Here is a 13081-nt window from a genome sequence, read left to right as displayed (position 1 = left end):
TATTATTAGATTCTAAATTATTATTATGCGAATGTTGCATTGTTATGGAATAATTATTTTTCAAAATTTAGAGGTTCAAAAGATGTAAAATTTAATTTTTGGTGATGTCATGATAAAGTTGATCAAGAATCGGACTTCACCCGGTCTAGACTCGGCTTAAGTGTGGCCTGAAAGGCTGAAAGTAACACGATTTCATCGGATCTAAAATCGAGTAAGGATTTCATAAATAGACCCGGTCATTATTTAGGGTCGGGTTCGAGTTACGGCGAACCCAACTTCACCCGACCCATGTGCAACCCTAACCTTGTGGATGCTATTACCGTCGGGTTCGTGTTGGAGTGATTCAGTGAGAAGAAGAAAAACTGAACAATTTTAGGGTTAGCTTTCTGATCCAAATCCTTCTTTTTTACGCTCAGAAGCTGCAACCTCTCTTTAAAATGAGCTTGTCTCTCATACAAGGCTACTCTTCTGCCGAAGAAGATGATCACCCCCACCTCCATGATTCTTCTTCCGACGACGACGACGCCGCCCACCACGATGCGGTCGCTGCCGAACCCTCAGCGGCTTCCCACCCATCACTGGGCGACCGATCCATCTTCGACCGCCCCCAACCTTCCTCCGCTTGCGGTCTTCCTTCTGCATTTGATGCATTCTCCGAAGTAAACACTCCCATCCAAGTTCCAGTCTTTTTGCTTCACCCACAATTCTCTATTTCTGAAACTTTGGGAATTAAATAATAATAAACATTTTTTTTCTGTAGTTAAAGTAATTATCTTCAATTTTATTCGGTATTGTTGAAGTTTGGGTGTTTGTGTAAACTTGATGGGAGGTTGCAGGGCCGCCCCAATTTCTGAACAACAGCGTGGAGGAGTATAATCCGGCGAAAGATGCTGAGCCGCAACAAGGGAGGCATGGCAGCAGGAGGAATCGTAGGGATAAAAAGGATTTACCAACAGGTATCTATTATATCTCTAAAAAGGTTCATGCTTGTTATCTTTGGTTTATATATGACAGAGTTATGGTTATCAGAGAAGAACATTAAACTAAAAGCTTTCAATCTAACTTTACCGTAATTAGTCTTATTCCACCATTGATTTGGAATGGAGATTTTATACTTTGAACAAAATTAACACACGTGAAGGGATTGAATAGTTCTTCTGAGTTTCTGGTTTCCCCTTTGCTTCAGTTGTGTGTTTGTTATAAGCTCTTTTTATTTAAAAAAAATAAAAATCCATACTTGCTTGTCAAGTTTCAGTTGCTTATGTTCAAAATGCTTCTGGATGGCCTCAATTGAAGTGCTGGCCTTAGGTGCTATTTGGCAAGGGGACACGATCAATGATCAGTGAAAATGATATTTTTTTCCTAGGGTTGGTAACTAGGTATATTACTCTGAGGTGTTAACTCAGCTGGCAGCTACTGTAGCTGATATGAATGAAGAGTCTTTAGTTAACCTTTTGGACTTTAATTTGGTTCCAATAATTGGTGTGTTCTTGTTCATTTCAAAATTTTAATATTTGTTGATACACTTGTTAAAGGTGCGGTGGTAGAGGCAAAGCCTCAACTGGTTGGGATCCATGAACGAGTAAGAAGTGACAATGGTAGTCAACCACCGGCATCAGCTCCATCAAGCACCCCAGAAGGAGGCAAGCGGATGCCAACGGCAACCAATCCCAATGCTGAAGATGCTGCAGATCTTTTGAGGTATGCACCATTCTATAGCAAGTAGTAAATAAGGACCCAAAAGATATCTACTTTCCCATTTGAATTGTTGCATGTACTTAGGAGTCAGGACTCTAAACATAAAGCTCCTTTGCAAGTTGAAATAGGTTCATAATTTATATCATGGAGGTTTTTATAAGTACTCAAATAGAGATATCTAAGAACTGCCATTGTATTGCCTGATCATTCTTCGGGGTACTCAAGGAATGGGTTATGGAGTATGTACTAATGTATCATAATACTCCCTCTTACCCTTTTTGTGCCTCATTGTCCAAGAATGTTAAAAAAATTGGGAGACAAATTCAAAAGAATTGAGTGTGTATCTGTGGTTAGGTTATTTTTCTTTGTTCCATTTTGTTTCTTTCAGTCTGAATGCTTTCATTTCTTGTATAGAATGTGCTTGCAGTGTGGGATTCCAAAGACTTACTCCAGCACGCGGGGAATGGTGTGCCCCGTATGTGGCGATCGCCCTCCAAAGGATCCCAGCATAGAGAGCAAGAAGAAAGGATCAACTGTCAAAGATAAAGAGAAATCCAAAAGGATGAAAGGGCAGTCATCTCATGCAACCTGGAAAAGTGAAACAGAGATGCAGCTAAGGCAACATTTTGATTAGGCAGTGTTTGCGGAATTTTACTTTGTAGGTTACTCTGATTGGTGTAAGCTGAATGGTTTAGGACTGCTTGATAAAACGGGAACTTTTGTTGTCAAGAATTTCAACAACACAAGTACAAGTTGTACGATATTGTATTAGTAATTGAAGCTAGGTCTCTTGGTTAAAATTTTTTTCTGTCGCTTTAAAATCCAACTTAATTATGATTAGGAGATATCGCTCATTAGGAACAGATTGATCTAAGTGGGTGAAATAATTAACAAGGTTTCCCCCTCTTCTTTCTATCTGCCTGTGTCTGCATGAGTGCAAGGTATTGCCACCACTCCAAGGTAGGGGTGTACCGTGTACCACTTATTAATGTTTTGCGGGCGTTTTTTCCACTTTGTCTAGTTAAGAGTTTGTGGGGTCTGTGTCCGGCATGTTGTTTTAATTATAGGACAACTAAATTGAGGACCTACAGTTAAAACTTTGTGGTGTTAGTTTACTTTTTTTTTTTTTTTTCCTAGATTGGACAATGGTACGTACAAGTTTTGAAGAAGGAACCTTGAGAGGAGTTCTAGACAGATCAAAGATTGACGAGATCACTTGGTTTTTTTAGATTATTAATATTTGTGATGTGTAGTCATAAAATCTGAGCTTAGTCTAATTGCATACTTTTTCCATCAATTAGAAATGTAAATTTAGCATTAATGTTTTTTATTGTTATGTCTATATCAAAATTTATATATTTAGACTTAGATTGGTAAAATTTTTTTAGGAGGAGTTTGTGTTTTTCGAGAATACAGTCATTTTATTTTGTATTTGGTAAATAAAAAAGGTTATGTACTTGTATTTGTAATTTTTAAAAGATAGAAGTGTTTTTAAAAACACCTAATGTGGAGTTTTTTAAAATTAGATTGGAATTATCAAAATTAAAAAGTCTAATATAACTTTATATATTAAAAAGTTGATAGTCCTTATTCTTTCATACTTTTCAACCTTTTTTTTTTTCTTGAGTCCTCTCAATTGCAAACAATTTCGCTCGTTATTACATGTGTGTGTTTGGATTACAGTTTGTAAACGAGAGTTTGTATAGAATTGATTTTGTAAAATTGATTTTGATGAAAAATAAGTTTGTGTTAACGTGATTTATGTTTAACAATCTTTATATTAAAATGGATTAGGGAAAGTATGAGGAGCCAATGGATTATAGTAAAATAAATGTTGTTTGGATTATGCTACTCAAAATCACTTTTGGAGGAAAAATTACTAAAAGAGACATCAATTTAAATAATTTTTTATATTATTCTATCATTTTACTTTAGATATTTGAATAGATCTTATTAATTCATTTTATAATAAAAATATTTATCATATAAATAAAATAAATACAATAAAAAATAAAATTATAAAAGAGAGTACGTACTATACATTCTATAATGTCAAACAAAAAGAAAATGTTCTATAATCTTTTTAGTACGTTATTACTCTTTAATTTATATCATTTTGGAATATACATTTTTATTATTTATGAGTCTTTTGTTACTTATAATTAGTGTATAATAAAAACTAAAATAAAATATAGTAAAAAATACAATAAAAACAAAAAAAAGAAAAAAAATTCATATCAAACATAGTATATAATAATTACAACCAACAATATGTATCATATGAACAAAAAAATTACAATAAGAAGTAAATAAAATTCATATGAATAAAATAAAATAAAAAACAAAAAATTTTATACACAACATAAATATAGTATAATAAAGGATAGAAAAAAAAAGAATTTATATAAACAAAAAATAATAAAAATATCATAAAAATTAATAAAATAAGAAGTTATATCAACAATAGTTGTCATATAAATAAAAAGTACAATAAAAATATAATAAAACACTAAAAAAATAATATCAAAATACTAAAAAAATATTATAAAAAATATTTGTCGTATAAATAAAAATATATAATAAAAAATATAAAAATCAAAATATGAAAGAGAGTACTAAAAATAATAAAAAAATTTAAATTTTTTACTTTGGCAGTGATTGAAACAGATCTAAAAAATTGACAAAAATAAATCAGAACAAAGAACATACACAATAAATGAACGAAGAACTACTGAGAAAGTTATGGACTTGCATCCTTTTTATAGAAGAGAATAGAGGGTAGGGTTGGTAGAAAGGGAATAAATTTTTCACTTAATTCTTCCAACAGTATCAACTTTTTCAACGTGAACGCAGAAAGATAGAAATTTTAGCTTCACGTTCAGAGGTGAAAGCACTTCTGGGTTCATCGTTTTAACAAATTGCCAAACATAAAAATGAGACGTTCAAGACACTCAAACAGATTTCTCTTTTCTCTCACGTGAATTCCAAACACATCCATATGACCTATCGCTATTGCGTCTAACTTCATCCAACCTCACAGCAAAACTATGTATCATTACATAAGCTTGTAAAATTGATAGATAACATCCTCATTTGTAAATTCTAAGTTGCATGATATCTTTTTATGACAGCATTGCTATTCTCTTAGCTTGATATCTATTTTCATCATCCCCCGAATCATCATCTAAAAACTTTTTTTTTCCTTCTGGGAATTCTTTATTGAAGTGTGTTCCAAAAAAATTGTTATCGAATAACTCAATGTCCCAAAAATTAGCACACATCTACATTTTATAAAAATACTAACAAATCACAACACAATTAACATTTCACAAATATATATAAATTAAAACCACCATCACGAATCCACATAAAACTACCTTCTAAGCATCTAAGCCATGTTTATCACATTATCTCTTCTCAAGATTTTTCCATTCAATCTATTAACACTTCTTACAAACTTATTCAATAATTTATCAATTAACTCATCTGGTATTGTTTATTCATATCATTTAATATTCATCTAATTCACTTGTCATTATTGCACCGTGTCATATGCTTCCATGTCTTGTGACTTTTTTTCTAATTGCCAATAATCAATTAATTTTTTTCCTTTAAAATTTTGTTTTTTTATCTACCATAATAACTTAAACTATATTTTTTCTCTTGCCGTTCTCTTGACTAAAAGACATATAAGCCTAATCAAGTAGGAAAAAAGTTTCCAATAATAAAACAAATATTAATAAATAAAGATGATATATAATTCCCATTCAAATGAAATAATAAACATTATATAAATAAAGAAAAAGAGAAAAAAGACAGAAAACATAAATAATTAAGATAGAGCATATCATATATGGCTTGGGTTAGAAATTCAAATAAACTTGAGTCATTAATGTCTAAATTGATTGATAATTTAGATATATTAATTGATTTTGTTTCTATCAATGTTAATCTTTTACTAATTCAATTATTAAGTTAGTTAGGACTTGTAGATTATGTTTAATTAAGTCTAATTGACTTTTTTCAATTTGTAGATGTTGATGAATTGAATTTGCTCTTTGTAATGATCATGTTGTAATTAGTGATAAGAATAGTGATCCTAAATTCTCAACTCTTGTCAAGATCTTTTTAGCATTTGAATTTACTTTCAATTCCTAGTTAATTACTTTAATTGTCCTTAGTCTTATCGCTTTACTATTTAATCTATACTTCCTCTTTTAAATCTTATTATTTAAGTTTTTGTCAATTGTGGTCAAACTCCCAATTTTTTCATAGCCAATGATAATACACTTGATTGTGATTCTTAGAGAAAACAACTCAGGATTAAACTCCTGGTTATTGTTTTGAATTTGTGACACTTTTTACTAAACTTTGAGGAGTGTTCAATTTCAGTTTAAAGCTACAACGAATCTTGAGATTTAAACTTGTAAATTTTTTAAATCGGTGTTTAGCACTCATTAAGTTTTTGACACCGTTGTCGAAGAGTTGCAATGTGTGCTTGTTATTGATTATTGTTAATACGTAAATAGTGTGAATAGCTTACTTTTTACTTGTTTTTTTGTCTTTGCTAGTAGTTAGAGCTTGTCTTTTTTTTTCTCCTTGATATCTTTTGTTTCTATTTACTCTTTTTCTATGAATTCTAATTATTGTAATTTTGAGTTGTATGATTATGAAAATATTACAGGAAATAGCAATTTCAATACTAGTTGGCACCAAAGAACCAATTATCAAATGATGGGAGATGTTTACATTTAAGATCAATTTTTATGGCATCAACTTCCTATATCCCACTATGATCACAATTCTCCCTATGATGCATGTCAATCAATGACTATAGTAGTTCTTGCTATGATTATAAACCTCAACCATCATATTCATATGACTTTTATCAATATTGTCCTCAACTGCAATACTCTCAAGTCCCATCCCACCACCATCAAATACCTCCATGGAACCTAAATCTATATACACCTTACCACCACTACCACCCTTATAAGTTTTATGAACAACTATCCTTTAAACCACAACAATTTCAACATCTTTACTCTTATAGTTCTCTTGAGACACTACCTTTCATACACCATAACTTCCTCTAACATGACCAACCTTTTTTTTTTCTCACAATCCTTGATGGAAGAAGCTTTCCCATTGTTGATCCATGAACAAAAGAAATTTTAATCTATCATCAAAGGACGAGATGAGCAATTAGACCCCCTCAAGAAATTGATGGATCAGATTGCTACAACTCTACCGACTACCTAGCCTCTCTTCTCTTGTACTACCATTGAAGGAAAACTTGGGATCTCAAGTGAAAGAAGAGGAGTTGACAAGTGAGTTGCAGCAAGAAGAGGCGAATAAGTGCATTAAATCGGAATGAGTGGTTGAAGGTTTAAGAGGAGTTGAGCAAGGAACGAACTTTGTCATTGAGGATGATTTCGCATCAACCAATCATCTCGATGAGTTTGTTGAACTTTCTTCCTTTGGATATGAAAGCAATGTTGAGGAGGAATGTGCACAACCTCCAAGATACAACTTGAGCAATGAAGATGATGTGGAAGAAGACAGTAACTAAGAGGTGGAGATTATCAAATAAGTGTCAAAAAGAGTAAAAATCACATTGATAAATTCTTTAAAAATCTCTCTTATTAAGTCACCAGCTAACGAATTATTTGAATGGATAATCTTTTTTATTAGGTGCTTTCTTGGTCCACATCAATATGCTTTGTTAAAAACAAATGATCAATTTCGAATTATTTGTGAATTGGAGAATAAGAAAGAGTCAAATATTAGTTCACAACAAAAAATAAGGCTAATGGTGAAAGGAATTATGAGATTTGAGTCCCAAATATGGAGCCAAGCTCAATACAATAGATTTCGGCTAAAAATTTGAATGTGTTCTTTCTCTTTATTTTTTTTTGATATATTTCGTTGTTTATTTCTTTTCCTAGAGAAGATGAAATGTTTGACATTCTAATATAAATAATATAAGTGGACTAAAAAATAATTTATAATAAAATATTGTAACATTATATTGTTTGAGTCATTTATACAATTACATTATTAGGATAAATCTTTATTTTTTTTTTTACCAAAGATAGGAGACTCGAATCCGCAACCTCTTAATTGAGTATGGGGAGATTATGCCATTTGAGTTATACCTTATTGGCAAAATTTGAAAAGATAAAAAACTCGAACCCGCAACCTCTTAATTGAGTATGGGAGCCTATGCCATTTGAGCTATTACTCATTGGCTAGGACAAAGCTTTGTTGTCGAAGTAATAATCAGTTTATTCTCTTCATCTTCGTTTTCATTTCTCATCGATTGAATTCTCTTCGTATATACTTCACAAATGCAATTAATTTTTTTATTTATTATATGAAATGAATATAGCTTTTTCTTTTGTTTTTTAAAGTCCACGCACAAATTGGTAAAATACAAGAGTGAGAGAATTAAGGTAAATGTTGTTGTATCTGTATGCAGAGTTTATTTTGTGATTTTAAAGATATTTAATCCCTAAATTTTTAAGTTTATCAATAATTTGTACGTGCACTACTTAAGAAAACAAACAATTTCAAATTTTTCTTAAAAAAAAAAGGGTTGCCTTTATCTTATTTAGCTAGTTTCGATTTAGAACATAGCATGTTGATTATTTCATTATTTTTAAGGGTCTAATTTGATTATACCTTTTTTTCTACGAAGGAGTATATTATTTATTATTGAACATGATAATCAGTCTCTCAATTAACATGTTAGCTGATTCGAAGTTATCACTTGTTACCGTTTAATATAAGGTGATAAATAGGTGTATTTGGGTTCGAAATTTAACTGAATTCAGCAGACAATAATGCTTTTTATTAGTATTACGTGTGTGAATATAGTGTTGGTGGGTATTGTGATGGCTAAAAATTTTATATATGAATAATTTTAATGAAAAATACAAAAATATTTAATTATTTTAGTGTTCTACACGGTTGTGGTAATAGCACAAAATATAATTGTCGTTTTGTAATAAAAATATTATTTTAATTATTAAAATATAAAATATCATTGACGTTTTGTTAAAAAAATATTATTTTAATAGAAAAAACACAAAACGTCATTGACGTTTGTACATAACTATAGTAGTGTTTAATACACAACTTAGTTCATCTTAAAGAATTTCACCTCTAATAATACAATATTAAAAAAAAAAATTCTATTGTGATATTGTAATATAAAAAATTAAAAATTGTCCAATTTATTATCTGACGAAAAAAACAAAAAAAAAAAAAAGAAAAAGGTGAGCCAAGAAACTAAAAAAGTGACAATGATGGCTATTATTCGTTTGTTAATTTTGCTACGTATTACATAAATATAGTGAGACATATTTTACTTTGACATCCTTATCAAAAGTGGTTTATCAAAGTGTTTGAGTGTGTCATGTTTCACCTATGGTCAAAGAAGTTTGCTGCTGTAAAATCCAATTATCATGGTCTACGAAGGATGATCTTGAAAATTGGTTTAGCTGTGTAGCAACCAATTTCTTCTCCCAAGGGACCCGCTTGGACAAATTTGCCCCTGCTCCCTTACAGTTAACTTCGCCATACGTGAATTTATCCCTGAGTATTTGCTCACAACTTGGTTAATCACAATGCAAGCTCTATTAAACAGAAAAAAGCGTACAATTTTTCTTAACAAATTTATTAAACCGTTAAAAGAAATTATTTATATTCATGGGATATGCTATTTTTTTTTATGGTATTTTTTGATAAGTCAAAAACTAATTTTTTACGGATTTAAACTCTATTTTTAAGAGTATTGTTGGCCAATGAATTAGAATTTAAATTTATAATCACTTGACCAATCTAAGTTGATTTGATATATATATATATATATATATATATATATATATATATATATATATATATATATATATATATATATATATATATATTCCTCATTTATTTACCTACTTCTAAAATAACCACTCAAAACATGTTTAAGGATAATTTGACATTTTAGTTTAATTTGAAAATGGACATTGTTAATGTATGTATATATGTATGTTACAACATATATTTGTTAGCAAAATGTAATAAAAAATTATAAAGGTGTGTTTGGAACAAAATATTTTTGCAATAGATTTAATTTGACTTAAAATGAATTGAAATGAAAATAAATGGGTGTGTTTGAAATGAATAATACAAAATAGGAATGGATCTGTTACAAATTGATTTTTATATTTGGATTACAAGTTATAATAGATGTGTGACACTTACTCGTGAGTTGCAAAATGCCAGGAATGCCAACCTTTAGGATGAACCACAGAACCCAAATTAGTTCCATAAAAGATAACTCGAGAATAGGGACCATAGGCTCGTCCCAAGAAAGATGAAGCAGGGTTGGAGCCAACCACAGAACCCCCTTTGAACACAAAACCACTTGGGTCATTATCTGATTCACGCCCTTGGGCTGTTATGAACCCTGGGGATGTTGCATTTATCACACAATCCTAAGTCAAATCAAAATTCCCATCAGCTTTCATTCAAATCATACATTTTACATGAATAACAACAAATTTCCATAACTATAAAAAATCAGTCATAATAATTTATGACTAAATTAAAACTAATAATTCTATCAAAAGAATGACTAAAGCTAGTAATTATATAAACAAGTTTATATATATAATCCTTAAATTAAAAATTATAATTGAAATACCAAATATAATGCCCGAATCTTCTAAAATAGTCTAAACTTGGTATCGTATCTAGTGTTATTTTAAAGGTGTATAGCTAGTCCAAAATTTAAAACCAATGAAATATTTAAATAAATAATTTTTATGTTTATGGCAATATATTATTCCATATAATTATTTCCTTTATGAAAGTTTACGTATAAAATAGAAAGATAAAATATTGATCTTAGTATGATTTGATTTTCTATGTTAATTTTTTTATTTAATAAGCATATTTAAAACTTTTCTTTAATATAAATATAATTAATTTGTTGGACTACGTAAAGAGCTCTAAACTACTAGAAAAATTTTAGAAAAAAATTAAGTAAAAAACATAAAATAAAAAAATACCGCACAAAATTCAAAATTTTAAGATGTCAATTTAATAAATTTTTCTTTTTATAAACTCCTCATTTTTCTTTATTTGCTCTGATACAAGACTACTTCATATACTCCTCATTATACTTGCAATATTAACATAATTAAATATAATTTAAAAAAAATAGTATAAGCATAGAACTTGAGCTTATATTCTTTTTTCGTAATTGAAATTTCACCTTTTTTATTTCTCATCTTTGTTTTAAATTTTTTCTAAAATAATAATAATAATAGACAAACAAATCAATATAATAAATGTGCTAATAGTTCCCTCTCTTGATGGTAATAGTTTGAATCTTCAATCACCCTATATTACATAATGATATTAATTAACATCAAATCACTTCTTGATCACATTATCCTCTTATTTACTTTTATTTGATATTTTTAAAGATAACGTCAACAAATATGTAGTTCTATAATTTTTTAAGTGAAAATAGTAAAATTAAAGAACATATATAACATACATAAAACTTTGACACGCATGGAATATCCAATGCAAAAATATTGATATGATAAAAAAAAATTTATTATTATTATTATTATTATTAATAAAAATAAAAAATTTGATCATGGCGTATGTAATAATAATAATATATATAAATACCTCGAAATAAGACTGACCACTACCAAATATAAAATCTACAGCACCTTCGATAATACAATTTTTGTAATAATGACGACCTTCCACATCCCATAATGTATCTTGATATCCCACAAACCTACAATCATAAAACCCAGATTTGTCTCCATATATTCTTGCTGACAATGCTGGCACAACATCATTTCCATCTTTTATTTCTTGCAAACTCAACATTTTCCCCACATCGAACGAGTTCTGCAAATTAACAACAACCATAGAAAATTAATTATTTTATAATTTTTTAGGACTAAACAAATATAAATTTTTATAATTTTTTTAATATCATAATTAAAGATATAATTAGTCATTCATGTTATTTTTTTATGAGCTTGAACTTTTGAAAAAAATAGTTTCATTACATAATATTAAAATTCTATTTTCGAAAAATTTAAAAATTGATTTTTAGTAAACTTAAAAAAAATAGCATGAAACAAATAAAAAAAATAATGCAAAAAAATAAAACAAACCAAAACAAAAAAAAAATCTATTTTAAGAACATATTAAAAATATAATCATTCATATTATTTTTTTCTATCAACCTAAATTTATTGGATAAATAGTTTATCTCACCTTAAATGTAATCTTGCTTGCAACGACATTGTCTGGAGAAGAAGAGAATGTGGCACTTTCATCAGTTGATTGGTGATCATTGTATGTAATAGTAGTAACGTCTATGCCTTCCCCTTCCAAAAAAATGCATGGCTTCTGACATGGAATATGAACCTTCTCTCTACACAAAACACAAACCATAACAAATTAATTCATTTTAATAATAACAATAAACTGAAAAAGAATAAAAACAATTAAATAAAAGTAACATACTTGTAGGTTCCAGCATTGATGTGAATTTTCACCCATTGGTTGTTATTTTCAGGTATTGAATCAATTGCAGATTGAACGGTTTTAAATTTTGACTTTCCAGATTGATCAACTATAATAGTACGTGAAATTTGACTCTTACAATTCTGCGCCAAAGAAACATTGATATAACAGAAAAGGGAGACAAGGAGAAGAAGAGGTAGGATAACAGTAGCCGTTGTTTGTGCAAACAAATTCATTGTTATATGATAAAGTTTCCAATGAAAATGATCAATATAGTGTATATTTAAGGAAGAGAAAATGGAACAATTTAATATTGTTATTAAGAGATTTTAATTTCATTAATGTTATTATATCATGTTTTGATTGTGATCAAATTTTTGTAAGAATATTTAATCTTAACAAACCAAAATTAAGAAATTTTACATATACATATACATAATAATATTATTATTATTATTATTATTATTATTACAATGTACAGAGTTAAAGATGAAATATTGTGATGACTTAAAAATAAATATTTATATGATATAAAAATACAAATTATTAAATAAAATACACCTTAATTAAAATCATATATAATTATAAGAATAGGAGTGCAATAGCCTTGGACAAAGAATGATAGTCCTAAAAATTTCAGATGTAATAAATTACAATTATAATCATGAAAGATGGCCTCTGTGTGCCAAAAATACCCAAACATTAGTTACATAATTGGTCCGTTAAGGTATTTTTTTTTTTGCGTTATTTCCTCAAATGTTGAACAATCTTTCATCATTCTTATCCTATCTAAAATAAGGACCAATTTGAAAGATCCATCCGG

At 28.9% G+C, this 13081-nt stretch overlaps 2 protein-coding genes across 2 annotated transcripts; one reads left to right on the top strand and one right to left on the bottom strand.

Moving 5' to 3' along the window:
* Positions 1 to 251: 251 nt before the first annotated feature.
* Positions 252 to 2498, top strand: LOC112734447 (uncharacterized). Its single transcript, XM_025783772.3, has 4 exons — positions 252 to 659; positions 830 to 956; positions 1536 to 1701; positions 2113 to 2498. The coding sequence occupies exons 1-4, from the start codon at positions 438 to 440 to the stop codon at positions 2330 to 2332; spliced, it is 735 nt and encodes a 244-aa protein (XP_025639557.1). The 5' UTR covers positions 252 to 437; the 3' UTR covers positions 2333 to 2498.
* A 6618-nt stretch (positions 2499 to 9116) lies between these two features.
* Positions 9117 to 12494, bottom strand: LOC112735617 (putative pectinesterase 52). Its single transcript, XM_072232120.1, has 5 exons — positions 12259 to 12494; positions 12007 to 12166; positions 11401 to 11631; positions 9958 to 10190; positions 9117 to 9297 (listed from the first exon to the last, which is right to left on the bottom strand). Exons 1-5 carry the CDS (start codon positions 12492 to 12494, stop codon positions 9117 to 9119), a joined length of 1041 nt encoding a protein of 346 aa, XP_072088221.1.
* Positions 12495 to 13081: the final 587 nt, after the last annotated feature.

This window comes from Arachis hypogaea, chromosome 3 (genome assembly GCF_003086295.3).
Source record: "Arachis hypogaea cultivar Tifrunner chromosome 3, arahy.Tifrunner.gnm2.J5K5, whole genome shotgun sequence".
NCBI lineage: Eukaryota > Viridiplantae > Streptophyta > Magnoliopsida > Fabales > Fabaceae > Arachis > Arachis hypogaea.
Note: the sequence above shows the minus strand (reverse complement) of the source record. Positions and strands in the feature narration are given on the sequence as shown.